General features: G+C 39.4%; 1 protein-coding gene across 3 annotated transcripts in view; it reads right to left on the bottom strand.

Annotated features, from left to right (window-relative positions):
* TENM1 (teneurin transmembrane protein 1) overlaps positions 1-26,709 on the bottom strand; it is a 795,125-nt gene that overhangs the window by 130,973 nt on the left and 637,443 nt on the right. For all 3 annotated transcript variants that reach the window (XM_072816870.1, XM_072816872.1, XM_072816871.1), the window contains 3 exons: positions 18,310-18,429; positions 12,474-12,735; positions 9,960-10,227 (listed from right to left, as the gene is read on the bottom strand). In XM_072816870.1, the coding sequence (XP_072672971.1) occupies positions 9,960-10,227; positions 12,474-12,735; positions 18,310-18,429 (650 nt within the window). The remainder of the gene's footprint in view (positions 1-9,959; positions 10,228-12,473; positions 12,736-18,309; positions 18,430-26,709) is intronic.

The raw sequence follows: 26,709 nt of genomic DNA, 5'->3' as shown, positions 1-26,709 counted from the left end.
CCAAGACTCTATAGATACAATGCTATCTATTGAGAATGGGCATGTGCTCTTAGAACTTCTACCTTTTCCTATTCTCTGCTGATTTATCATAGGATAGGATGACTCCAGAGGCTCCTCAGTTTGACACATTGCCCAGTGGCCTGAAATGCTTTGTTGATTTATCTATTATTCCTGGCTCACTAGGAGTGTCAGAATCAGCTGCTGAATTTTTATCAAGTGCTTTTTCAGCACTTATGGAAATATTCACATAGTTTTCTTTTTTAATCTATTAAGGTGGTGAATTATGGCAATAGGCTTCCTAAGGTTGAACCATCTTTGTGATCCTAAAATAATTTTAACTCTATTTGGAGCACTTGGGTGGCTCAGTCATCTAAGTCTTTGACCCTTGGTTTCAGCTCAGGTCGTGATCTCAGGGTCATGCAGTCAAGCCCTATGCTAGGCTCCACACTCGGGAGGTGGGAGTGGGGGAGTCTGCTGGAGTTTCTCCCTCTCCCTTTGCTCCTCCCCCACCGTCAAATAAACAAATAAATAAATCTTTAAAAACTACTTGTTATAATATATTATTTTTTAATGAAGCACTGGATTTGATTTGGTAATACTTAGGATCTACACCCTAGCAGTTTATAAAAATAAGGTTCAGACATGATAGCGCTAAAAGTAAGGTAGTTAAATGAAGAAAAAGTATCGTAAGAAGAGTAAAAAGTGTCCAGCAGTGAGGTAGCCACACAATACTTTTGCCAAGAGGTCCTGTACACTGAAATCTAATATAATGAGATTTTTTTTCCTGGCTGCTTTGTTCGAGCCCAGCTGCATAGAAGTGGACCTGGAACCTGGATGATCTAGGTGCCATGAAGGCTGGACAATGTGGCTCATATTTGTGAGTGCCTTCATGTACCTGGGCACAGCTATCCTCTCCCTTGGCAGGCACGTCATCCCATTATATAGGCAAGGTTAAGAGGTCCGCTCTAGCCTCTGCCCTTGTTCATTTGTTCAGTCATTCAACAAATATGCAATATTTAATGGGTATCTCTTGTTGTCAGGAACTGGAGATATGAGGATAAAGACAGAACAAGACAGCACTTCCCCCTACCACTGCCACCCCTACCCCCCACCCATGCAGCTCGCATTCTAGTGAGAGGAAAAAACATAAAACAAAACCAACACACATACAAAGTGATAAATGTTATGATGGGAAAATGAAGTGTATTAGTGGCGAGTGTAACAAGAGAATTTAAGGTGGAATGGAGAAATAAGGAAAAGCTTCTTTGTGCAGAGGGGGATTTATCTTATGAAGTACAGGGAGGAGCATTCTAGAGAGAGGACAGCATGTGTGCAAGGCCTTGAGGCTTGGTATCTTTGGGAGATTTAAAAAAGGTCAGAGTGGCTAGAGGGTTGATTTCTCTCTAGAGTGTCAAAAATAAATGAAGAAAAACCCCTTCCCCCCTCCCAGTATGAAGTAAAACAAAAGATTACTATTCTCTAGCTGTACTGACGCCTTTTTCTTAGGAGAGGTTTTAGGAAATAGATTCACCTTGAATATGGACTGCTTATCTTTTAAAACATCGTGATTGATTTAAAGGGATACAATGTTATAATGGAAATAAGGGGACTGTTATTTAATGACTCAGCAAACCTTTACTGAGCTGCTCTATGTGCCATGCAGGTGATCCGCTGAGCACTGCAGATATGGGGGATATTACACAGAGCAGGATGATTTGTCATGTGAGAGAAGCCAGACCCTGGAGGGTTACCTACCTTTTGGAACTTTCATCCATGGCCTCCTTAATACTATCACAAAAATAATATCACCTTACATTTGTCTGATGCGCAACAGTTAAATACATTTTTGTGTCTCAACTAATTTGAAGACTCACAAAAACCTACTAGGAAGATATATTTACTCCCATTTGATAGATGAGATGATAGAGTCAGGGAGGTAGAGTGACTAGTTCAAGGTCATCTGGCTAGTAAATGGCAGAACCAGAGCTAAATCCAGTGACTCATAAGCAAAGGCTTCTTCCTGTGATGCTAGATCACAGCTAGTAAGGGCAAGACCCACAATTCAGAAGCGCTAAATAAATAACGTTTCATTTGCTCTGAATTAAAGAGATTAAGGATTGGAAGGAGGCCAGGGTTAGCCTTGAAGAAGTACCGTGTATTCTGGTTGGCCAAAAACAGCACCCAGTTATGCTGTTGTTTTGATGTTATTATGAACAACATCCTCTTTTACTCTCAAAAGTCTCTTGGTTTGAATGATAAATTATATGGTCACCCAGTCTTCGAGAAATATCTCCATATAGCTCTGCTAAGGGTTGGTAGAGGGGACCAGGAGGCAAGAACAATCATAAATACGGACTTGGAAAATAGGACATATGGTCTGGAAAACCATTTAAATTGTCTGTCTCTTGACTATGTCATCTTACCAATGGCTTTCAGATTGTTATGCCTGAAAGCCATTTGTGATGCGGCACACACACGGGGAGAGACACACATACACGTACACACACGTACAATTGAAACCAAGTTCTCCAAAACAGTACTCTCTTAATAGCTTTACATTCTGGTATTTTCAATTCTATTCACTTTTGTTCTACTCCACTCTATTCCATTCTACTCCATTAAAAAAATACTGGTTGACTCCCCAAATGGATTTTTGTAATCTACTAATGGGTGTGACCAGTAGTTTGAAACGGGCATGGACCACTTGCTTACCAGGATATCAGAGTCATTTAAAAACTCTGGTAGGCTCTAGGCACTCTCATTTTGGAGGTCCTATCTCACATCTTGTCAAACATACTAAAATGGATATAACCCACAATCCATACCCTGCATTAAACATAGTTCATATGTAAGCGTAAAAATCTAGAAGTAGTTGATGAGCTGACATAATGCTTCATTTTGTAGACATTTATTTAAATTTTTATTAATGTTGATTTTCTGGTTTTCTTTTCATATTTCGGTGCCAATATACTTATTTTTCAGATTGCAAACATTTTCTCAGGCCCTTGAAAAACTCATATCCTTGGTGCTACGCCTATAAAGCTGAATGGATAAAACAGCCCTGCTCTCAGTTAACGATTATGAATTCATGAGTGGAGAGAAATGATGAAAGATTATTATCTCTGCTAGCTTCTTTGACAGAAAGCCACTGGGGCGTTGAATTGGGTGCTCGGTAAGGTGGGTTGGTCAATTTAGTGAAGAGAGGCAGCAGTGAAAGGCATGCAGAACTCAGGACCCGGAGATCTGAATTTGAATTCTTGCTCTGTAGAGGACTTTAGGCAAGTCACTTGCTCTTTCTGAACCTCAGTTTCCCCCTCTGTAAAATGAAGATCATATTCACCGCCCTATGCCTACCAGGCAGGAATGTTATAAGGATTAAAATGAGATAATGTACATGAGAGTACTTTGCAAACTGTAAAGCACTACCCATTTATTATTAAAATATTCCGTGGCTGCGAGTTTTGTGGCTGCCCAGCCTGCGTAGGTTTTACTGAAGGGAAATTTATGAACACTGAAGCATCATTCTCGGCAATGTTTCGTGTGCACAAAGCAATCGTAGCTTAGCACCTATTACTATTAATGTTCCCTTGTTTCTCTCAAACACAATTTAGACAGACTCCTATGCACTGCGAACCTTTAGGAAGTCTAGTTCTCCCTGCAACACCACTCTTTCTTGCCAAACTACTGTACTAAATAATTATGCAATTGTTGTTGCCAATAACCTTGAAAAAAAATAAAATTGTTTATAGCAGTGCTACTACAGGCAATGGCTGATTTCCTGAACTTCCAGGACTCTGAACCGCTGTGATTTAATTTAATTAAAACGAAGACTGGGTAGAATGCATTATTACATATTGATAATGTATGCAGGCCCAGGCGGACATGGGGAATTATTTTGACAAAATTCATATAATGGATGCAGATCAGAGCCCCCGAACAAGCCAGTTTGTCCAATTAAATAAGCCATCTCTAGAATTTTAACAGGACTCTGAACTTAACAATGATTTTTTTTACATTGTTTTGCAAGCAGCAGAGTTGGGAAAGAAGCTAAGTAATATACAATGATTTCCACACATCATACCTCATTTAGAGCTAGAGAATCAAGTACTAGGGCCAAATTATTTCAAATGCACAGATGGAGTTTTTTTAGCAGGGAGTCTTGTCTGTGTATCAGACAGCAAAATCTTTAAGCCGGATGAGCTAGTGATTCTGGTTTTTGTACTGCAACCCTGGGGGTGATTTTCCTCTTCTTCTACTTGATCAATATTGTACTTGGATTAATCAATCTTATCAGTTGCCATTGATACTTCGCCAAAGAAGTAGTTCACACAATCTCTGTTGGTAATTTATTCACTCTGGTATTGTCCTTCCACTTGTGAAATCTGTTGCAGTTCCAAAAAAAAAAAAAAATGATGGGATACTCTAGGATCTCAAGCACTCCTTTCTCACTGTGGCTGCCCCTCAACCCTCAATTCCTCTTTTGAGACACCCTAGCCCTTAGGGATGACATCAATTCCCCACAGCTGAGCTACATGCGAAACAAGGTCCACATTTCAAACTAAGTGGGCATTGCAATTTAGATATTCACCATCACTTCGAATTCAGCTTAATAGCTGATCTCCTCTTTCTCTATCACCCAGAAATGGGTGTAACAAGGGTTCATATTTACCTGGCATGAAAAGTAAGAAGAGTGGGAGAACTTTCTAGTCATAGTTTTTACCAAAATTCTTGCTATAACTGGGACAGTATGAGTATTGGTCAAGGTTTGTTTCCTATTATTATTGCAACAAATTACCACAAGCAAAGGCTTCAAATGAGCCAGATTGTCATCTTACTGTTACGGAGGTTAAGAAGTCTGAAATGGGTCTCACTGAGCTAAAATCAGGTTTTAGCTCATCTTAGCAGGCTGCATTCCTCCTGGAGGCTCGAAGGAGACTCTGTCTTCTTGACTTTTCCAGCTTCTAGCAGCCACCAACAACCTTGTTTCTTGGTTCCCTTCCCTCATCTTCAAGGCCAGCAATATTTCACCCTGCTGTGCCTTTCTGCTATAGTTATACCTTCCTCTAACTCTGGCCTCCCCTTCTGAGTCCATCTTCCACTTTCAAGGACACTTGTGGTGACATGGGGCCCACCTGGATAATCCAGGATAATCATCCCATCTCAAAGTCAGCTGATCAGCAACCTTAATTCTCTTTTGCCACATAACATAATATATTCACAGATTCCGGGGATGAACATCTTTGGCGGCTGGTGGTCATCATTCTTCCTACCAGAGGGCCATCCTAGGACCTCTAAATCTGAAGCAAACCTGCGAAATGTTATATAGAGCACCATTGTCACTATCTGGTGTAAAATGTAGTCTGTTTTTTCTTGCATTAGTTAAGAGATTATAAAATATGGGCAGGAGTACATCTAAATATTTTCTTCATTTTTGGTGAGATTCACTCATCTCTATTAAGGTATGAGCTCATACCAGTGGTCACACACTTGATCCCTTTGTCTTCACTCATTTATGACTTGAACTATTTATTGTCTCTTGTATTCTTTAAGATGCTCACAGTTCATCTGCAGAGAATTAGAATCTCTGACTTCATTCTACGACCTGCTCTAATGTTTTACCACTGGCAAGAAATTCTCTTAGTCTCCATGCATATGGAAATGCAGACAAGGTAGTAAATAAAATCTCTTTAACCATGATGATCAAGGACATTCCCTGCAAGGCAAATAATCCATATTCCATCTTAGGCACCATGCTTGAAATTATTTTGACTATTTTGCTTGAGACCTTTGCCACATTCTTTCTCTACCCTAAAAAAATATGTCCTTTAAGTGCACATAAAATACCATGAATAATACTTTTGTTTCCTGTCTCTTTGGATATATCTGAGTAGATCAATTTTCGTTTGCTTTTGTTACTTTATTAGCCTTAAAAATGAACCAACAGCATATATTTTAGCATTTTAATTAAGGTCATTTTATAGTCAGAAGGCTTCAGGATGTTTTGATAAGGAATATGATCGTAGAAATAGAATGCAAACCAATACCTATAGGCAAAAGTAGGAATGGGGGCTTCATCACTTGTGTATATACTAGAAAATCTTTGCTTTTCTTTGTGTTTTAGTTGTTTATTCAATAATCAATGGGCATATTAGAAGCTAAGTCATTTAGAGTGCTTAACTACAATATGGAAGAAAATTTTAGAATCTTTAGCACTGGAGTTATTTAAAAGAAAGAGAAGTAACACTTTTACGCATAAAGTAAGGTTGATAAAATGGTGCAGACACTGTGGAAAACAGTTTGGTGGTTTCTCAACAAGTCAAACACAGAATTCCCATATGATCCAACTGTTCTACTCCTAGGTATATTTCCCCAAGAACTGAAAACAGATATTCAAACAAATGCTTGTATGTGAATGTTCATAGCAGCACTACTCATAATATCCAAAAGGTGTAAAACAGCCCAAATGTCCATCAGTTGATGAACAAATAAACAAAATGTGGTGTCTATGCAACGGAATATTATCCAGTCATAGAAAGGGATGAAGCACTGACACATGTATGGCACGGATGAGCTCTGGAAACATTATGCCAAGAGAAAGAAGCCAGACATAAAAGACTACATATTGCATGATTCTATTTGTTTGAAATACTCAGAAGAGGTAGACCAGAAAGTAGATTGGTGGTCATCAGGGAGGGAGGAGTGGTGAGTGACTGCTGGTGTGTGCGGGGGTGCTACTTTGTAGGGTGATGATGAAAATGTTCCAGAATCTGATACTGGTAATAGTTGTACAATGCTGTAAAAATACAAAAAATCACTCAATTGTACACTTTAAATGGGTGAACTCTGTGGTATGTGAATTATGTCTCAATGAGGCCGTTATTTAAAAAAGTAAGGTTGCACTGCATTTATGTGAACCCTGGCAAGAAATGGCTGCTAGACATTGTCTCGGTGAGCTCTTCCTGAGAGTACTGGGTAAACTGCTAAGTGTCATAACTTAAGAAAAAAGTAAAAACAAACGAACAAAAAAAGGCAATGACCCCACAGGGATTCTAGGAAGGGTAATAGGGAATTGGAAAACAAAGACCTATGGAGAAAAGTTAGAGGATTTTGGTTTATCCCAGGGCAGCAAAGGTGTTAGGCTAATATTCTGGAGAAAACATCCTGGAGACAGGTTTGAGTATTCACCAGTCAAGGTCATGGCAGGAAACACACATCACACTCAAGTGTTCATGCATAAAGTCAGATGAAGGGGCTATTTACAATAGCACGAGCAGAGTTAAGGGAATCGATGAGGGATGGTGACCCACTCAGGGACTGGCAACAGTGAGCAGCCTCCTGGGTTTGCAGGGGCAAAGGGAGGGAATGATGATACAGAAGACCAGACAGCTTGGGGACGTAGAGGAGGATCTCCAGGATAGGAGCCACCATCTTCTAATGTAGTTGTTGCTAGAACTGCAATGAGGCAGGGAGAGGGGTAAATACTCTGACTTCCTTCTCCTTCCACCCTGCAGTCTCTAGATGGTGCCATCCATTGACCTCATCAAATAGGAAGCCAGAGAGTAAAGGAGTCCAGGCAATGAGGTCCCTAGAAGCCAGTCTCTCATAGCACAGAGAAGGGCAGAGAAGAGATTGTGTGTGTGTGTGTGTGTGTGTGTGTGTGTGTGTGTGTGTGGCAAGGAGGGAAATGGAGAATAACTGAGTGCTTGTCTGTCTTTTTTTTTAAGATTTTATTTATTCATTCATGAGAGACACAGAGAGAGAGGCAGAGACACAGGCAGAGGGAGAAGCAGGCTCCCTGTGGGGAGCCTGATGTGGGACTCGATCCCAGGACCCCATAATCATGACCTGAGGTGAAGGCAGATGCTCAAACACTGAGCCACCCAGAAGTCCCTGAGTGCTTGCCTGTTATACCCAGTTCCCTACTAAAAGAAGCCGAGACAACAAATACCTGGGCAGCCTCCATGCTTTATACCTTGTGATCCCAATACACTGGCCACCAGCAGAAATGCCAAGATGATACCAGTGCTGAACGTCTGTTGAGTGCTTACCATGTGGGAAGCACTTTACATTACTCATCCTGTTTAATCCTCATATTATAATAACCTATGAATGCTATGAGTAGCATTCTCTTTATGATACCCATTTTATAGATGGAGAAACTGTGGCTGCTGGGGATTAACTAATGGACCCAATGTTTCATAGTAAGTAGATGAGTGATGATGTGAATCCAGGAAGGGAGTCTGGCTCCAGAGTTGTTCTCTTAACCACTATACTCACTGAAACGGGTCAAGTAGGAGTCCATAGGCTGGCCAACAACCTTGATGGTAGTCAGCTCAATGGTAGAGCTCTGTTTAGGGTGTTTACTCTATAGCTGACACAATCTGATATTCTCTCTAAGAGTAATCTGGATGCAAAATACATAGCAAGTCACCAGACCGTGGGGTTTGAAAAGCCAAGAGAAAGGGAGGGTAGTTAATGTCAGAGGAGACGTGAGGAATTCTGGCATCAGTAGAGCCAAGTCACCATGGAGGGAGGCAGTGGCCTCTTGCTGCAGAGAGGACAACAAGGGCTGTTGCTAAGTTGACAAAGCAGGTTCGGGCTTTCTAGAACCATAAGATATCTTCAGGAAGGCTGCAGTTTGCTGATGCCTTTTCCTGATCTTTCTTACTTCCCCATGTCTTTACAATAACTCCTCACTAATTGAGGACATCTGAACCATTCTATGTTTCTTGCATTCTAATAAAGTCCAACAGAGATGAATTAATTATTTAAATATATGAGAATCTCTTGGGCAAAGAAGAGTTACTGGTCTTTTTCTCCCACCTCTATTAGTTTTCCTCTGGAAAGAAAGGGAGGAAATTGACACACCACAGTCTAAAAGATAAATGTCAGTTATATGGGAATTATTCCATGATAGACACTTCCAAGGGAGGATATGAAAACATCTCCTCTGGAGAGGTTTAAAAATAGTCTTCTCATCTGTCCAAGGGTGGTTTCCATGAGATATTGCCTGAAGGCACAAGAATCAATGGCTCCCAGCTGTGGCTCCACCGACCTGTGTCAGGTCCCTTAGGAAGTTTTCACTGTCTTCTACAAGGTGAGAGAAAAAAAGACCTTGCTGTCTGTCTGTCTGTTTGTCTCTCTCTAAGCATCAGTGTTAGATTGCTTACTGTCATTTTTAAAAGACAGAATATTCTCTTTTTTGATGTTAAGATACCCCCTCCTTGATGAAATTATGGTAGCAGTGAGTAGTAGATTGTAGTAGGTTTTTTCTTCTTTCTTTTTAAGATATTCTTACTTGGCAAAATAAAAAGTTGGCAAATCTGTTTCAGTCTAATTTTTTAAAATGTCATTTGTCTGACAGAATTAAATATCTGAAAACTGTAGGCCCAGAGGACTTCTAAAGGTCCCTACTATCTGGAAGATCCTAGGTTTTAAAGTCTTGAAATAAAAGAAAATTAAAAGGACAAGGAAGGTGAGATGATTTCTTTTTGCATTTAACCTACTGAAGTAACAAGTTAATGGAGTCTAACTATCTTAGACAGAAGAGATAATAAGTGGAGATGCCTATAAGTTAAAATTTTGTAGTTTCTAAGTGGAAATGACAGTCTAAATGTCAAACCCAAAAACATGACCAAAAGAACGCCACACCAAAGGTCACAGTTAGAAGGCAATATTCAGCACTGGAGACAGTTACAAGTCAGAGTGTGTGATGCCACTGGTACGCAGCCATCCTGAAAGGAGAACTAAACTAGCTTTGAAGCAAAAATGTGTCAAAAGGGAACACTAAGTAGGTCCAAGGATAGTGGTTTGAATGAAAAAAGGCTTTCGATCCCTTAAATAAAAGAAAACCGTTATTTTCCCATACATAATGTTTCCACATACAAATTAATATGCAACCAGTATTTTCTGTTTTGTGAACATAATGCTGCTATTTGCACAGAATTAGTTCAACATACCCAAAGCCTCCGCCAGGCCCCAAACCTTCTGTCCATAGATGTCGGTCTTGTTCCAAGCAAACGTGTAGATGAGATTAACTGCAGCAGGAAACCACTTCTGTGTGAGTCGCCCTTCCACAGCTACCGTGAGGTGTACTTTTATCATTCCCATAGGAATGGTTGAGTGTGTCAGAAGGATCCGGAGCAAGGTTTTATATCCAGGGGTGCGGCTGCTCAGGTAACTCAGCCTCACAAAGCTGGAAGGAATGGGGATCTCCTCTTGTACCACCTGAAAGACAAAAAAGCCCAAGTGGCTCGATAGGTGGTCACGGGTAGATAAGGCTATTGCATACTTTCTTGTCTTAGAAACACACCAAAAGAGAGAGGTTAAAGGGATCCTGTGGATGCCAAGGCAAGAATCTTTGTGAGGCTGTGTGACCATAGGTCTCAAATTTTGCACTGAAGCTGCATGAGGACAAGACATCCAACCAACCCTGAGGATTGTGCTCATTTTTTCCCTGCCAGGAAAGGCAGCGAAAAGAACAATTTTAGTTTTTTAACAGTGTTCCCAAAATTGCTTAGTAGGAGTTGGAAAAGATCACACTACTGAATGTCAAGCATTTCAGTGCTATGGGCTCCATTGAGAGGTCTTTTTCTTAAATACACATACACAAAATCTTGTTTGGTGTGTTAAGTCATATATCATAAAACCATTGCTGTAATCCTTATTCAGGACAGGCTCTCTAAGAGGAAGGACTCCAGGCTCAGCGAGGTGATGTTTTATGACAGAGATTATGGTTTCCCTAGAATTAATCTTTACTGATGCCATCAAACTTGTCTTCTTTGGACCTTTGGAATGACCTCGAGGGTCAATTTTTTTAATCAAATTTTGCTTACATATTTCTCTGTGCTTTGATGTACCAATAGCTCGGAACAGGTTTTTCCAAGTTGGCACCTGTGACTGAGAAGTAAATAACTCCCATTAACTCCTGTGCACATTTTATACTAAATGTGAATCCCAGAATGAAGCTACCACTTGGCTACTTTAACTGCTATCACTTATTTGTTTATTAGCACAGATGGAGTTAACCAAAAGTGGTCACTAAAACTGAATTTTGTGTTCCATAACTTTCAACTTTCAAAACCCAGCTGAAGAAAGAGCCTAGTCAATACTTTTAAGGTGACATGAATGGTGTGGATATTTTTGTTCCCCCACTCATTTTTAGCTCAGAACCATGTCGTTTCACCCTTTCCCAAGTGAGTGCATGTAGTAGAACTGGTTGTTAACCACATGGTATCTCATATTGTCCAAGATTTCTGGTCATTCTTTTTCTGGGGACACAAATTGCTTTTGTCTACTCTGCCCGATTTTTCTTCCTCTACATTAGCTGTTTGATACCAGAGCTGTCCAATGGCTTTGTCTCCTTAGATGGTGGTAGAAATACAATAGTGAAGGACAGAGGGACACTTACCACCTTAATATTTCATTTCCCTACGGAAACACGCAGTCCTAGATCAGTTTGAAAACCTTTGCCCTGAAGAAGACTTGCGCTTCCTAGTGACAAGTATACAGAGACTGGTGTACCCATTCAATAAGCATGGTCTTGTTTTTTGCTCATTTCTAAGGAAAAACAATGGAAAAGACAGGAGGGGCAACTCATTGGACTCCTTTTCCCGTAGAGCACTATTTTTGTGAGTCTTTCACCAGTGGTATCCTCTGGTTATTACTAACAGCTGTTGGGAATGTTGTGGTGGAAGAAAAACCAATTCAGTCTTGGAGTGTCCATTTAGTTCCTCTTGAGTATACTTCTTGAATTCTGGATGTGTGTGACTGGGGTCCATTTTGGTGGCTTCTACACTTACCTATCATTAAAATGTTTGTATAATGTGATGGGAAAATTATACTATAGATGTTTGAATTGGCTTAGTACTGAAATGAACATGTTGAAGTCTCAAAAAATTTTTTAGGGACTATAAAATACCAAGGTTCAAAAATACATCTTCCTCTGACTATAAAGCTTGAACACTCAAAAGCAAAGCTTTAAACAAAACCCATACGCTTGAAAATTGCCTTTACCAAACACAGCTAAACAAGAGGCGTTGTCATGACTTCTAAGAACAACGACAATGGATACAAACTAGACAATGGAAGAAAACTAGATTTCTTAAGGAGCTTTAATTTCAGAACCACAAACGGTCCCACCTCATTGATTATACTGTTATCACTATTGAGCTAGCTAGCAAGCTTTGTTCTTTAGAGCACAGTGTTCATTAGGTCAAGGTTTGGGGTTTAATTCTCATGACAGCTAGTTCATCTTGCTTTGTTCTATGGCTATAGATAGCACCCTATAGCCTTGGCCAATCACCTTGCAAACGTGTGCCAGAGAGATTACATTTGAAGGCTTCTCTTGATAAATGAAGGGCAGCCCATTATAGGGCTGGCAGAAGTACTAGGAAAGGGAATCCAGCCATTATACATCGTTGACCAGCCCCGCCATACTATGATTTTATACAGTCAAAGGCCAATGTACCCACCTGCAGCTCAGGAACAATAGTTCCCCTCTCTGGACAGGACCCTCCAAATGATGTGAGTGGTGAAGGAAGCACAATAGGGTTTGGGCTGATAAAGTTGGAGATGTCGCAGGATGGTGGGTCTGATACCACTCTTTGCATGGTTACTTTCTCTACCACAATGAACTGATTCCAAGGCAACCAGAGTGTTCTCTTCTCAGACAGGAAAGGTGATCGGTCAAAGATCAAGATGACAGAAATACCACCAATGGCTACAAGGTCAAAGCTGAGGAGGAAAAATATAAGACAGTTTCACCAAATGAACAACCAAAATAATGTGCAAGTTAAAAAATCAGTGATTTTTGTACACTTTCCTTCCTCTGGGACTCAACTATATCCATTTGTATTTCTGTTTTATAAATTTCCTCTAGCTAAACGTATGGATGACTTCTTTTCACTATCTAGTAGACTTCTGAGAAAAAAAAAACTCTGCATCACCAGTTGATATGCACCCCGAATTTGTAAACCAATTTTAATATTACCTTAAACAAAATCACTGCATGTATTTCTGCAAAGTCGTATTTTACCATTTAACATTCAGCAGTGTCTTTACTATAATACATTATTCATCCTCAAAAAAAAAAAAAAAGATTCCTAAAATGTAACTGAAGAAAAGTAAAGAGCCGAAAGGTTAACTATCTTGTTCGGAGTCACAAACAGTGTCAGAAATCTGGTGGTGTCTTTGAGATGGCATTTGGAAAAGGTAGCAGCAGAGGAACGTTGTTCAGTGAAATTTGAACAGTACCATGCCTGAACCCTCCACATTTGCCCGTCCACTTCAGCTGCTGATTCTACTTGAAGTCTACATTTAGGATTTCTGGTTCCATCTAGGATGCCTCTTGGTTTCCTTTTGTAAGACAGCCTGTAATGGACCCTATCCATCTCTGCTGACAACACCTTCCATATCTCTGACAAAGCAAGACTACCTCTCCTATAAGCCAATTCTGTCCATCACTTGATGTGGTATCTGACATTACTCTTGCTTTGAAGCATAACACACTCAGATTTCAGTTCATTCTGCACTAGATGATTGTACCTTACTTCTCCTGTAAGCATAATGATGTCTTTGAGATAATGGACTTGAAAGCATTCAAAAAGCATAAAATACTATGTAAAAGTAAGATAATGATAAATTATTACTATTATATCATAAAATGGATAAAGGACAATATGATGCTTCATAATATTCAAAGCAACTAAAATCCACAGAAGAGAGATGTAAGCAATTCCCTGCATTAAAAGAAATATTTCTGTAAAACACTTTTTCAATGATAGAATGCCATGATAGGAAATCAGACTTAATTATGGATATCTCACCACTTTCTTCATATAACATTTATTATATTTACTATAGTATTGCCAATCAAATCTTGTTGCAGAAATCTTCCAGATAAAGATAAATGGACAGTAACAAAGGATGGCTAATACTGTATTTTTTATTGTTCCTTTTTTCAGTCAAGTAACTGTAATATTAAGGCAGTTTCCAAAAAGAGGATTCGAAGAACTACAATAGCTATAGAAAATAATCTAGGTTTGAACTAAAAAAGAAAGCCCAAGTGGCTTATGATTTAAGACAGAGAGGATGAATTCATGATAATACTGAAGCAGTTTAAGGCAAGTGTAGTGGGGAAAATCCTACACTCCTTGCCAAGAGACCTTTCCTCTAGTTCACAGTCTATGCTGATTTACCTCCATGTCCTTGGGCAAGTTTGATTTGCCTAAACCTTGGCTCTTGCCTCCTTAAAATTGAAGTGCTTATTTATTTGAAAACAAAAACAAATGCACACACACACATACACACATAAACTATCCAAACAAAAACATATGCACCTGTGAGTTATTCTCTACTCTAGAAAGATTAAGGAGACAGGGCAGGTTTTGGCTTCATACACACCTGGGTTCGAAACCCAGCTCTGCCACGTTAACATTGTGTCTTTGGGCTAGTTATTTAACTCCCATGAATTTCTGTTTCCTTGTTAGTAAAATGGAGCTAATATGATTTATCACTCACCTAATACTGCTAATTAGTAAATAAGAAAGACTTAAGGGTCAAGGACTCAGCAAATGTTAACTCTCTTCTCAAATCAGATCCATTGCCTTATTATATTTACAGATATATCTTCTTGTAGTTCAAATGAGCTGTAGGCCAGCTTTTGATTATCTCCATAAGCAGATACTGATTTTTAAGTTCTTCTGGGAACTTCTCCTAGGTATCCTGTGATAGTTTAGTTTTATATGTCAATTTGGTGGGGTTATAGTACCCAGTTATTTAGACATGAATCTAGATGTTGCTGTGGAGGCATTTTGTAGATGTGGTTAATATCTACAATTAGTTGACCTTAAGTGAAGGAGGTTACCCTTGATAATGTGGGAGGGCCCGAACCAATTAGTTGAAAGACTGAAAACTGAAGTTTCTTCGAGGAAGAAGGAATTCTGTTTCAAGACTACAGAGGTAGCATCAACTCCTTCCCTAAGAGATTCTAGTTTACCAGCCACTATAGGTTTGAACCTAATAGTTCCCACAATCACATAAGCCAATTCCTTGAAATCTCTTGTTCTCTCTCTCTCATATATACTATGTACACACACACACACACACACACACACACACACACACACACAGAGCTTCTTTTTCTCTGGAGAACCCTGACTGATTTTTCCTTTTCCCACCTAGCTGATATATAGTCAGACTGACTCAATTGCCATAGAGGTGGAAGGTGTATCTGTGGCCAAAATTCCATCTACATATTCCAATGCCAGGCTGCATGTTCCCTGAATAATTAATTCTTTGGGATTTCCCCCACTACAAATGATATTAATTGGCATGGGTCATTAAGAACAGGTTATCAAGTCATTTGATAGTGAGTATAAAAGACCCAACGGAGAGGACATATTTGTTTGAAGACCTACCTGTCAATCTATAATAAATCAGAGCAGTCCTACCCATAGATGGACGACTATTAAGGCCAATGCAAAATGCTTATTTCTGCCTTATGGTATCTATAAATCCACAAACTCTGGACTTGAACAGGGAGGGAACTCCCTGTTCATTTTTCAAAGTCTTCCAAAGTTCTTGAGACCTTTAACGCTTCTCAAGAATCTTCTAAGGTCAGCGCTTCACCTATTGTTCTTATCACTGGCTAAACTATAACATAAAAAGTTCTCTTTCAAAGCTTTCCTGAGCACTTGTTATATAATCTAAGTTGAAGGTGGGTAATTATAGAAGATAAGAGCCAGATTACTTGGGTTCAAATTTTGGGCTCGACCCTTATTAGCTGTGTTAATTTGGATACGTTTTTTCATCTGCCAGAGGAGGAGGATGATAATAATGCTTCCTATCTCATAAACTTGTCGTGAGGATGACACAGATCAACACTTATGAAAATGCCTGGCATACAGTAGATACTCATACATATTCATTTTCCTTTGGAATTGCCTTTTTTCTTCTATTCTGATACTTCGGCCTCTCCCAATCTGCATGTCTAATCTCTTCTTACTTTTAGAGGTCTCCTTCTTCCATTCCCATAGTTCCTTTCGCCTTTTATACATAACTTTGGTCCTGTGACCTAGACTTTTCCTGGTTCTCTAGGGGAAGTTGTCAATTAACTTGTGCAAATGGATGATAATGGGAGTAATTAGTTCTACATCCCACATAACATATTTGCATTTAACGAGAACTTTTAGAGTCAACAGCTTAACCCAAAGCAGTGATGCCATTGGTGGGAACTACAGGCAAGGTGGCAGACAGGTTGGACTGAGACTTGGAGACAGAGGGCCCCTTACAGCATCTTACATATCACACTCTGTCTACTGGGTATTTAAATGCTAATCTCAGCCTTTCTGTAATCCTTTTGCTCTCAGATATAGTTTCCTTATGATACTCTGCTTTCGAAATGTACTCAGTCTGAGAGAGCAACAAACAGAAACATATAAATGGAAACTCCCATCACACTGTCACTTTATGTCCAGGAGATGACAGTGGGACAGTCTGCTTGGCATTTGGGGCACAGATTTTGAACGCTTACACCCTTTGTGGAGCCTGAGGGGAGAGTTATTGCCAGAGGGGACTCTGGCTGTATCTGTCATCTACATAAACGTAGTTCTCACAGAGAGCTCAGCAGATGAGGGTCCTGGCATTTTACTTAAAACAAAAAACACAAAAATGACGACAAAAATTGTTCTTTTTTTAATGTTTTCGGTAAACTGGAAACAGAAATTTTTAGATTTTTTTTAAGATATTGTTTCTTTTAAGCTCTTTTGTAAATATCAAATAATTCACTCAAACCTTTCTACACATGCTAAAAAAAAACCTAAAGGCCCATGAGTTCTCCAAGTGAAGTCAAATGTCTATGAGGGCATATTCTATTTAAAGAAACAATCCATTTCTCAATTTCTGGCACATAGTTAAGCATGCTGGCAAAGGGAGAGGCCACTTCTGTGTACCAGTTACTGGTGAGGGAACTACTAAAATTTCATCATTCAGTCAAGCTGGGAGAAAGGTCCATTTGAATTAGTGGAGACCTCCAACTATGGACTATTTGAAATGAAATGTACTTTTTATTGCATATATACACATATATACAATGGATGTGTGTGTGTTTATGTGTATTCAGACTACCTGTACCCAGAGTAGTTTTTGCTGAGCTTATTCTAATAAATAGGTGGCTAGTTAATAATCTGCAATATAATTTACGTACAAATCATTTATATGATTTACTGAAGTCTTAAAAACTGTTTTTCTTATGTATGTTAAAACTTTTCTTTTTAGCTTCTTTAATTTTTGTAAGCATTTTCTTGATAGGCAGTTGAAAAAAAAATTCAGCATAGCCCAGGTTGAACAATTAGCAATTCTGAAGTGGTTAGGACTAATAAGGTTTGATTGTAGGTTCTTGAAATAAGACAGTCTCACACTGTGATAAAGCTCCAAGCCAACATCTCTTTATGTGACTACTGAAGCAGCTTATTGTGAGTAGTTCATTTTAAGGGCAGACATCTGGAGACTAGGGCACCTCAAGGCCATTATTATAGTGTTCCTGAGGGTCATAAATGGGTACCTTTAAGCCAGACACATGGGCCTATTGACTCAAATATTTTGAACAAATGTCTATCTAAATGGTAGACAAAATGTCTACCTAAATGATAAACAAAAATGTTTTCATGAGCAAATCCGTTTCTGGGGTGGAAAGATTTTACTTAGTGGTCTTGCTTCCTGGGTCTCAGAGAGCCTGAGAAGCCCTTAGAGAGTAGCCTGGTGGTTGGTATTGAGGTTAAATCACTACAGTTATTAAAGACACTTAAGGGAATTGGTTAGGCTGGCCATGCTTGTCAATCAGTTGCAGCCACTACAAAAATAAGCAGTCTAGGGTGCACACATTAAAAATAAATATCTTAATGAGGTTGAATTTTGTACTTTTGGGAGAAATCTTTTGGACATCTTCATTTCTGAAATATTTTAAGGCTGCCATGGAAGAACAGCCTAAGTGTTCCTGGCCCCCTCTTTATTACCTGCATCATCTCACTGAATTTTGAAGCTGGATTGATAAATGGAATTGGATGTAGGCTAGGAAACTTTCCAGGTGGCCAGGGTTTCCAGAAGACTTGAGTAATAGTGCATGGTTAGAAGAGAAATTTGGTTTGATTTAGTTGGGGAATAGAGGAAATAAACATCACCAACGACTTTCTGAAATACAGGCTAGAAGGAAGATGGGCTTACAAACACTGTATCATCTAAGCCCTGGTTTGGCTCATAGCTAGAAGTCACTATTTGGCCCCCCAATGATTAGAAGGAATACTGACATACCTTCCATCTTGCCGGCTGATGGTAAACCCATAATCACTGTGATGCAGGAAACTAACATTCACCCCTACTAGAGGAGTTCCATCTACAGCCACCACTTGGCCTCGAATCACACAAGCACGCCTGCAACACAAGATCAAAGGCAAATATAAAAGCATGTTGAAACTAGATTCTAGAAGCCAAGATGGAGAAACTTTGGAAAACACAGTCAAGTATAACAAAAAACACAATAATTTCACCAACCAGTAGTAACTACTAACAACATTTCGAGGATGGCATGTGTATCTTTTTTGCCCATGAAAACTGGGATTATACTCAGTATAGATCTGTGTCCTGATATTTTTATGTTAACAGTGTATTATTAACATTGTCCAATGTAATCAGAAATTCCTTAATATATCACTTTGTTATTATACAATATAGCCTTAAAACAGCATTCCTTAACTGGTTTAATTCATTCCTTTTTTTAGGACATATAGTAGTTTCTTAATTTTTCCTGCATTGAGTATCTTATATTTCCTTGGGAGATAGTCCTAGTTGTGGAAGAATAATTTTATTTTATTAAAATTCATCACATTTATTAATACATAAATACATTGTACATATGACTAAAGTCTCTGCTCAAGACCTCCCTCCCAGCTCTTGGTCTTCTCCTCAGAGGTAATCAGTAATGTGTGCATTCTCCATGCACTTACATACATATGTGTGAATATTTTTAAGGCTCTTGATTCATATTGCCAAATTGCCTTTTTCTGGAAAAACAATATTATAAGAAAGCAAACTTATTTGGACAAATTTTAAGAGTGAGTCTGCAAAAAAGACATGGTCCTTAGCTATAGTATTCTGTTTCTCTTGCTTAATTGAAATAAAATATTTCAGGCGATTTTTTCCTTTAAACAAAGGAGTTTCACCCTTGCCCAAAAAATGAGATTCTATTAAACTAGCTCTCAAATAGGGCTGTCTCCCAGACATAGTCCACTAAAATGTGCATACTTTCAGCTCTAGCCTGACCAAGTTATAACAAATTTCAGGCATTTGACAGTTAAGAAGAGGACCCAGGAGCAAATTCCAAGCAAAGTTTTTTTTCACTGATCTGCCATTATTGGGGGCAGCAGGGGTTGGGGGGCAGTTTTTTCACCACTTGTGGAGGGGGGGAGTCCAATCCTAGTTTTGGCAGCCCTGAGCTCTAGCATGTGCATTTTGTAGCTGGAGCTGGAGGTGTTGAGGAAGGTTGAGCAAGGTCAGTGATTTTTTTCCTGGGGAGTTAATGTCATTTTTTTTTTCACCAAGTGGGATTCAGTAGATCCAGGGGATCTGAATCTTAGATTAAAGAGGGCCATGTTATTTGGGCAAACATGACTTTCCAAAGTAACCATGATAATTCCTCCCTGGCATTATATCTTCCTAAAAAAGAATTAGCAAGTTGAGGCAATATATCTGAAGGCTCATGGCCACAAAAATCTTTTGAGAGAAAAAAAAAATCTCTGAAAAATCGAAAGACAGTTACCAGCCAAAGTTTGTTTTATACATCACAGCCAATAGACTCCACACTCCATTCTATCACACATAATCAAAGGAATTGGATATAAGTTATGCTAATAGGATTTATCTTGCATTACCTAAGGCCTTCCCCGAAAACAAACTACAAGCCATTAAGTACTAACCAAAAGTAAGCTGGTATAACTGTTGCTATCGCTGTATTGAAGTCTCAGACCAACATTCCTAATTTTGACATAGATCAGTGGCTTTCTTTTTTCCAATGAACGGTACATTTTTATGAGTTCTATAAATCATGGCTCTGAATGGTACGCAAATGACATAGTGGCACTTGCTTTGTCTTGTCTGATTCTCCCAGTTTCTTTTGGGGAGATTTCGAAAGTTTGAGATTCTGAAATCCCATTTAATAGAGGAGACGTTTATTTGAAGGTCATTGAGTTCTGGATTTTGAACTAACCCTGACAGATGTGGTTCCAGGTTCTAAGTCCAATGTAACAAGAAATGAAAATGAAAGGATGTCTCTAGTTTTATACAGCAACCTTTTGAAGGTCTTCATAAAACAAAGTCTGACAAGCAGGGTACAGATGAAGTAGAAGCAAGCTGAGAAAATCTGCAAACTATGTAGGGATTGGAGCTAGAAGGGCTGAGAAGAGGCACTGGAAAATCCCTTGAACATGGCTTCCCCGAGCACTAAGTGCTGATGGCTTTTTTGGGGGTGGGGGTAACTCCAAACTTGCTAAGGCTCTACCAGTTAACAAGGTGGCCTTTGCAACAATAAAGCCTACCTAGGTGGTCGCTGATTCCCTTTTGGCAAGACAATTCTACACTTACTCATTTCATTTGTTCATATTACTCTAGACATTGTGTCTTCCCACAGCTATACTAGGCTCAATTATTTTTGTTTTTATTTTGTCAAGCCTAGTTGGCATTATTTGCTCATATTTTATGACAGACACAGACCTGTCTCTTCTCTTTGCTGCTCTTTTATTTTCTATACAGTTTATATTTATGAAGGATCCAGGCTGGTGAGTGAAAGTCTCATAAAAGCTATCATTATTCTGTGCATTTCCCTTGTATTCCTCTCTTCCTTCATTCTGTATCTCATTCTGAGGAGACTTGTCTTTTGACTCTTCTGCTCTTTAGTATTCCTCATATTTTATGAAGCACACAGATTTTGTGTGATAACGACTCATCAAAGTCATCATTATTCAAGACATTGTCTACCTGTTCTTCTCATTCATTTCACTCTGCATCATTCATAAATAATGTGCAGACTTGTCTTTCAACTACTTTATTTTTTATTTCTCATATTTTATGATGCACACCAACTTATAGCATATGATAAAGCCCCATAAAACTCATTATTCTACGTTTATCAGCATTGAGGTCTCTTTGTAATGTATTAGACTTTAAATGTTCTAAGAGTCCCTGTATCTTGCTGCATTTGCTCCCATTATTTACACACTCCATGTCATCTATTTTTCACAAGAATAACTCTTAGCTCCTTTTATTCCTGGATTACTAGTACTTACTGTAATCTTTGACCAACATCAGTCATCCTGTGTCAGTGGAAGCTGTCTAAATTTCAGGACAGTATTAAAGTATTCTTTCTTAATTTCCAGTAATCTTGATTGGCACTGCATGCAGAAACCTAGGGAAAACATTTTCCCAGGCAAATTTTCCATTTCAAAAAGAAAACTCTTGAGTCTACTTGCTTCCCCAGGCTACTCCTGCTCCAGATGGCCCTTAGGGAGCCTTCATATATACTCTTGCAAGTATGGTGTTCTCTCTACTTTGCTTAGCTCAACTGCTATTTTGTGCAATCTGGAGTTCTGAATTCAATTATTCATAATTGTGGATGGTAACCTTGTATTTACTTAATTTTTTCCTGAGTCACACAGTCACTGAAATGTAGTGTCTCTTCGCTTCACATTGTCTATTCGGATTGTGCTTCTCTTATCCAAGGCATCCTGTATAATTAATCTTTTTTTCAAGTTTGGGTGTTTGTTGAAGTAGTGAGCTGGATATGACAGCGAGTCTGTCTTTGGTAGTACCACCACGATCCTACTTTCTGTGCTATTCATCATTCCCACTGTGGTACCTCCCTGTTTCCTTGCCCAGAGAGTCTCCGGCATCTTCAAATCACCACCTAAAAAAGTATTCATACCTGGCCTGTTCTTGGCCCGTCTTGGGGAAACATCTGGAATTCTTAAATTATTGCCCCATCAAACTACCCTCAACGTGAGTCCTAATCTTTCAAGCACCTGTCTTTTTCTGAAACTTTTCCCCACTAAGTATACGGAACTCCTCTGAGTCTTTTGAACCGTCTGGACTGTCATAAAGCTGACCCTGTGCATGTCTACAGCAGGTATGTGCCTAGTGTGACTGTCTTTGGTGTTGGTTTTGTGTGTGTGTTTTTGTGTACTCTCAATGGCAGGGACTGCACACTTTCCTTGGGGCTCACTATCCTTTGATTCACAGACATGGTTGGGATGCTTTCCTTTCTTGAATCTTTAAAAACCAGAACTTCTCCCTGCTGTTCTGGGTTAGAGTGAGATAACTTGAACTCAGATGGACATGACCAATGCGACTTTAGAAACACGTATGGGGATAGATCACCCCTCACAAGTGTCTCTCTTCCCGTTCTTTGGAGAATACAGGCTGCTGCCAAGCTGTCTACTTGCTGTCACTATGCTAAAGCAGCAACCCCCAAGGAATTGCTTCTTCCTTTAACAAATGCTGAATCTTGTAGGTGTTTGGAGCTTGGTCTGAAGAGCAGGGCATCCTGGGAAATGCAAGTCAGAATACACTTTACTCAGAGCCTTATTTAACTAACGAGCTGCTTGTTAGACCATTCTGATGCAAAATGGTCTAATTCATTCTGTATTTTCTTTTTCCATGGCATAGTCAAATTATCCCTAGCCTCCAATAAACTCTTGGTTCCTTTCTCCTCTTTTCTTATTTGTTGTCTTTTGTCTTCAGTGTCAAATTTCCAATATTCATTCAACACCTCAGGCAAAAACATTAACCTCAAGCACAAGATTTGGTTTGAAAAACAACACTGAAAACTAAATTGCTGTAAGAAGATATAATTTACTGCATTGTGTTTCTGATTAAAATCTTTCGCAAGGAAAATGAGGCTCAGAGTAGGGAAGTTATAACCATTTGCTTTTGTTGCTAACATGAGCGTAAGCAACCTTTGAAGGGTAACATTCAAAATCAAGGTCCTGGCCAGCAGGGGATCTAGCAGCAGTTGGGCAGGTTAGGTTGTTTTCTCCATAGGAACAGATGAAATCCTTTCCAGAGCTGACAGCTCTGGTCAAGAGACAGCACTGAGAAGGACTGGGCTTAGAGAGGCCACGTGAATGCTCTGCTCACTGGAGCTGGAATTCTGCTCTGTAAATTCCTCTAGGAGTCGTTATTTGGTTCGTGTCTCCAAGGGATGGAAACCTGCTGCCTGTGAGGCATGGTGCAATGGTTCTCCCAACATCTCCGCAGGCTCATTATACCGTCAAGTTTCACAGCTTTAGATTGCGTCACTTGGACTAAAGCATCTTATCGGCTGCCATCATGCAATGAATAAAGGATCTTCTCTTTAGAGTGTCATCTGTGCTATTGGTCCTCAGTCCTTCCTGGTAATATTTCTTGCATACAGATCAGTGGTTCTCAGACTTGATTACACACCAGAATCACCTGGAGGGCTTGGTAAAACAGTCCGCTGGGCCCCAACTCCAGAGTTTCTGATTCACAGATCTGGAATGGGGCCCGAGAATGTGCATTCCTAGCAAGTTCCTGAGTGATGCTGATGCTGCCAGTCTAAAGGCTGAACTTTGAGAACCACTGTTTTAGTGAAAGCAAGACCAGAACAGTCAGCCTATTAAGATGTATGAACCCCTCAAGAGGGAGGCACAGGACAGAAACTATGAAGGCAGGCAAGTCACTCACTGGTTCGCAATCGGACCATTAGGAAGTTAATCTGTGAGGTATGAATTTGTAACTCCTCCCTACAGACCTCTGGAAGAGAGTCTGCCACGTTGTGGTTTGGGGAATCACGTTGAAACCGTCATGCCAAAGCGGAGGCTGGACTATAAGATGAACCGTAGGGTCCCTTCAAATCCAGTGATTGTGTGATGAAAAAATGTTTTAACCTGATTTATCGGTCTCAAATAAGTGTCAAGTTTGTCTCCATCCTCATTAGTCTCCTTAGCGCTCAGATACAGGTTACTGTACTTGACGTAGCCTGTCTTGGATGAGAGTGATATACGTGTCTGTCTTTACCGTTAGATAGTCTACATCAGGGCAAAGACTGACTTTCCTCTTTGCATCCTTCCCAGTGCCTGGGGTACACAGCCCATGCTCGAGAAAGCTTTACAGAATTTCGGTTCAAATATTTGTTTATATGGAGATGTAAGATACTTGCAACCCACCCTCATGGCACTGCTTCAAAGGTTTCAGAGACTACTTTGAGGTTCCCGCACGACAGATGCCTTACGGTTCACTTATGAGAGGCCAGCATTCTGGAATGTGCATTATGACTTTCTCATCATGAGAGCGTTGTTTGATAATTGACAACTTCAGGGAATTAAATAGTACCCCTGTGATTGGGAAGAATGAATGAATAGTCCTCCTCAAATGCTTAATTTATGAACATTAACCCCATTATTCCTTTATATATTACCATATAATTACGATGTGGTATTTCATAATTTAAATACATTTGAGGGTTTTAATATTCAGATATTTGGGGGGGGGGTTTCCACACAACACATGCTGGGTTTTTGATATATGTTATCTAAGCTGGTACAGCACCATGAAAACATTTAATGTTATAGCATAAGCCCGTTTTCATGTTCTGAAAATGTGAATGCAGTGAATGTTCATATGCAAACCCAATAAAATCTCATTAGTTTTTACTTAAATAGAGCAGGCTGATTTAATCCTACTCAGTTGGTCACTAGCCCAAATAAATAATACCTACTAAATGGGCAACAGTAAAAGCAGCTGGAAGCATTACCCATCAACATTCTAGGACTCTGGGAAAGGTGGTGCTATTGAAAATGCAGATAGCTTTTTAAGCAGAATTATTTTCCTCATGGCTAGTGATGTTTCAAGTAAAACAAAATGGGGGCACTCACCCTGAGGACGGTGGCTATTTTCCCATCTGCCCTGGTAATTGCTTGTCAAAAGCAGGCTTGCTTTGGATGCCTGAGATCCCCAAAGTAATGGGAAAAAGATCAAGTGTTTTGAAGCAATAAGAAAACTGACGACACAGTCACATTTTCAGGACCGCGTAAGTGCCAGTTTGCTTCATTTAGACACATGATTATTTTTGTCTGGAATTTGAATCCTGAAATATTTGTCCTGTAAGCCCTTGCAACTCTAGAATAGTCTCAAGTTTGTTTTTATTTGGGTTGATTTGTTTTTTTTTTTTTTTTTTTTTTGGCCTGGTTTACACTTTACTCAAATGGTTTCTTTGTCATCAGCCCTATGGGGTTTTATTAACCTCATTAACCTTTCCCGTCACTTCTCTGCGAATCTGCCCTTCAAATAATGGATAGTCATTAAATATTGGGGAAATCTGTCTAGTTGGCTATAGCCTGGCTGTGGATTACTCTTTCTTCCACAGAGGAAAACGTGTGGCCTAGCTCCACCCACTCCAGTTCTAGCACTGGCCTGCTAGTCCTCCATTGTGACTTTTCCCTGTCCTATCCTCAGCCACTTCACAAAGGTGCCACAACAAAAAAATAACCCAGTAAAATGATTGTCTTTTGAGTTGTACCTTTCTAATTACATTCTATTAGGTACCCTGGTATTCATTAAATATATATAATGTATATAAATGCATATACAAGTTCGTATAAATAAAGCATTTATGAAGCGCTTACTATGGGTCATGTACTACGTCGAGCACTTTCCTTATCTTATTTCATTTAATATCACTACGACCCTGGGTGGGTACAACTACTAGCCCTGTTTTAAAAGCAAAGAAATGGATCCAGAGAGGTTAAAAAAAACAACAACTTGCTGAAGATAACACAGCTAGAAAGTGGTGGATTGGTGGAGGCCTTCTGACCTGGATTCCAAGGGGCCTGGGCTATATTGCAGATCTTTCTTAAGATGGATAAAAATGTGGCTGCAAATGAAAAGAGAGTTAGAGCTCACCTACACAGGTGGTGCTTTCACTACCCATGGACATCAGTTCCTGTGGACACTGACGAGCTGCTGAGTACCTTCTACGTGCAGAGTGTTTAGTGGAGATGTGCTTCATTTATTCCTCCTCCCCAAACCTGCATTTACTCTGCCCTCTCTAGGAACAAATTTTGATGATAGAACCAGCTCGAGACACTGCAAGCGAACAGTATGGCTAAGAAGCGAGTAAGAAGGATTTGAGCCTTTTGAATTTCTTAATGGAGTAGTAAGATGGATAAAATATTAGAAAATACCTATCCATACTGAGATAAGCTGTAGATAGATGGCTACTGGTATTACTAATCACAGTTATTAAGCATCTCAGAACATCCGAGTTTCAAAATACCACACATAATCAACTGAACAGCGTTTTGAAGATCTGTGCTCTGATTTTTTTTTTTTTTAATTCTTCTTTGCCCAAGAGCATTTGCAAGGAAGTGAAAGTCACACATTCTTTCTTTTTGGTACCTTTAGGTGTTGACTGCTGATTTCAGGAGCTAGTCAGCACTATAAATCTTGGAACCTTCAGCACTTTGTAATTTTTATAGTATGTTTCCTAAACTTTAGCATCAGACAAAAGAGTTGTCGGAAAAATCAGGAGATCCCATCTTCACATACGTAACACCTTTCATATAAATGCAATCAAAGTGCTTTATTAGTAAGTAGCAACGATCTTCCTTTCCACTTAGGACAACTGCAGAAGTGATAAGCAAAGGA

This window comes from Canis lupus, chromosome X (assembly GCF_048164855.1).
Source record: "Canis lupus baileyi chromosome X, mCanLup2.hap1, whole genome shotgun sequence".
Lineage (NCBI taxonomy): Eukaryota > Metazoa > Chordata > Mammalia > Carnivora > Canidae > Canis > Canis lupus.
This window is presented reverse-complemented; position numbering and strand designations above follow the sequence as displayed.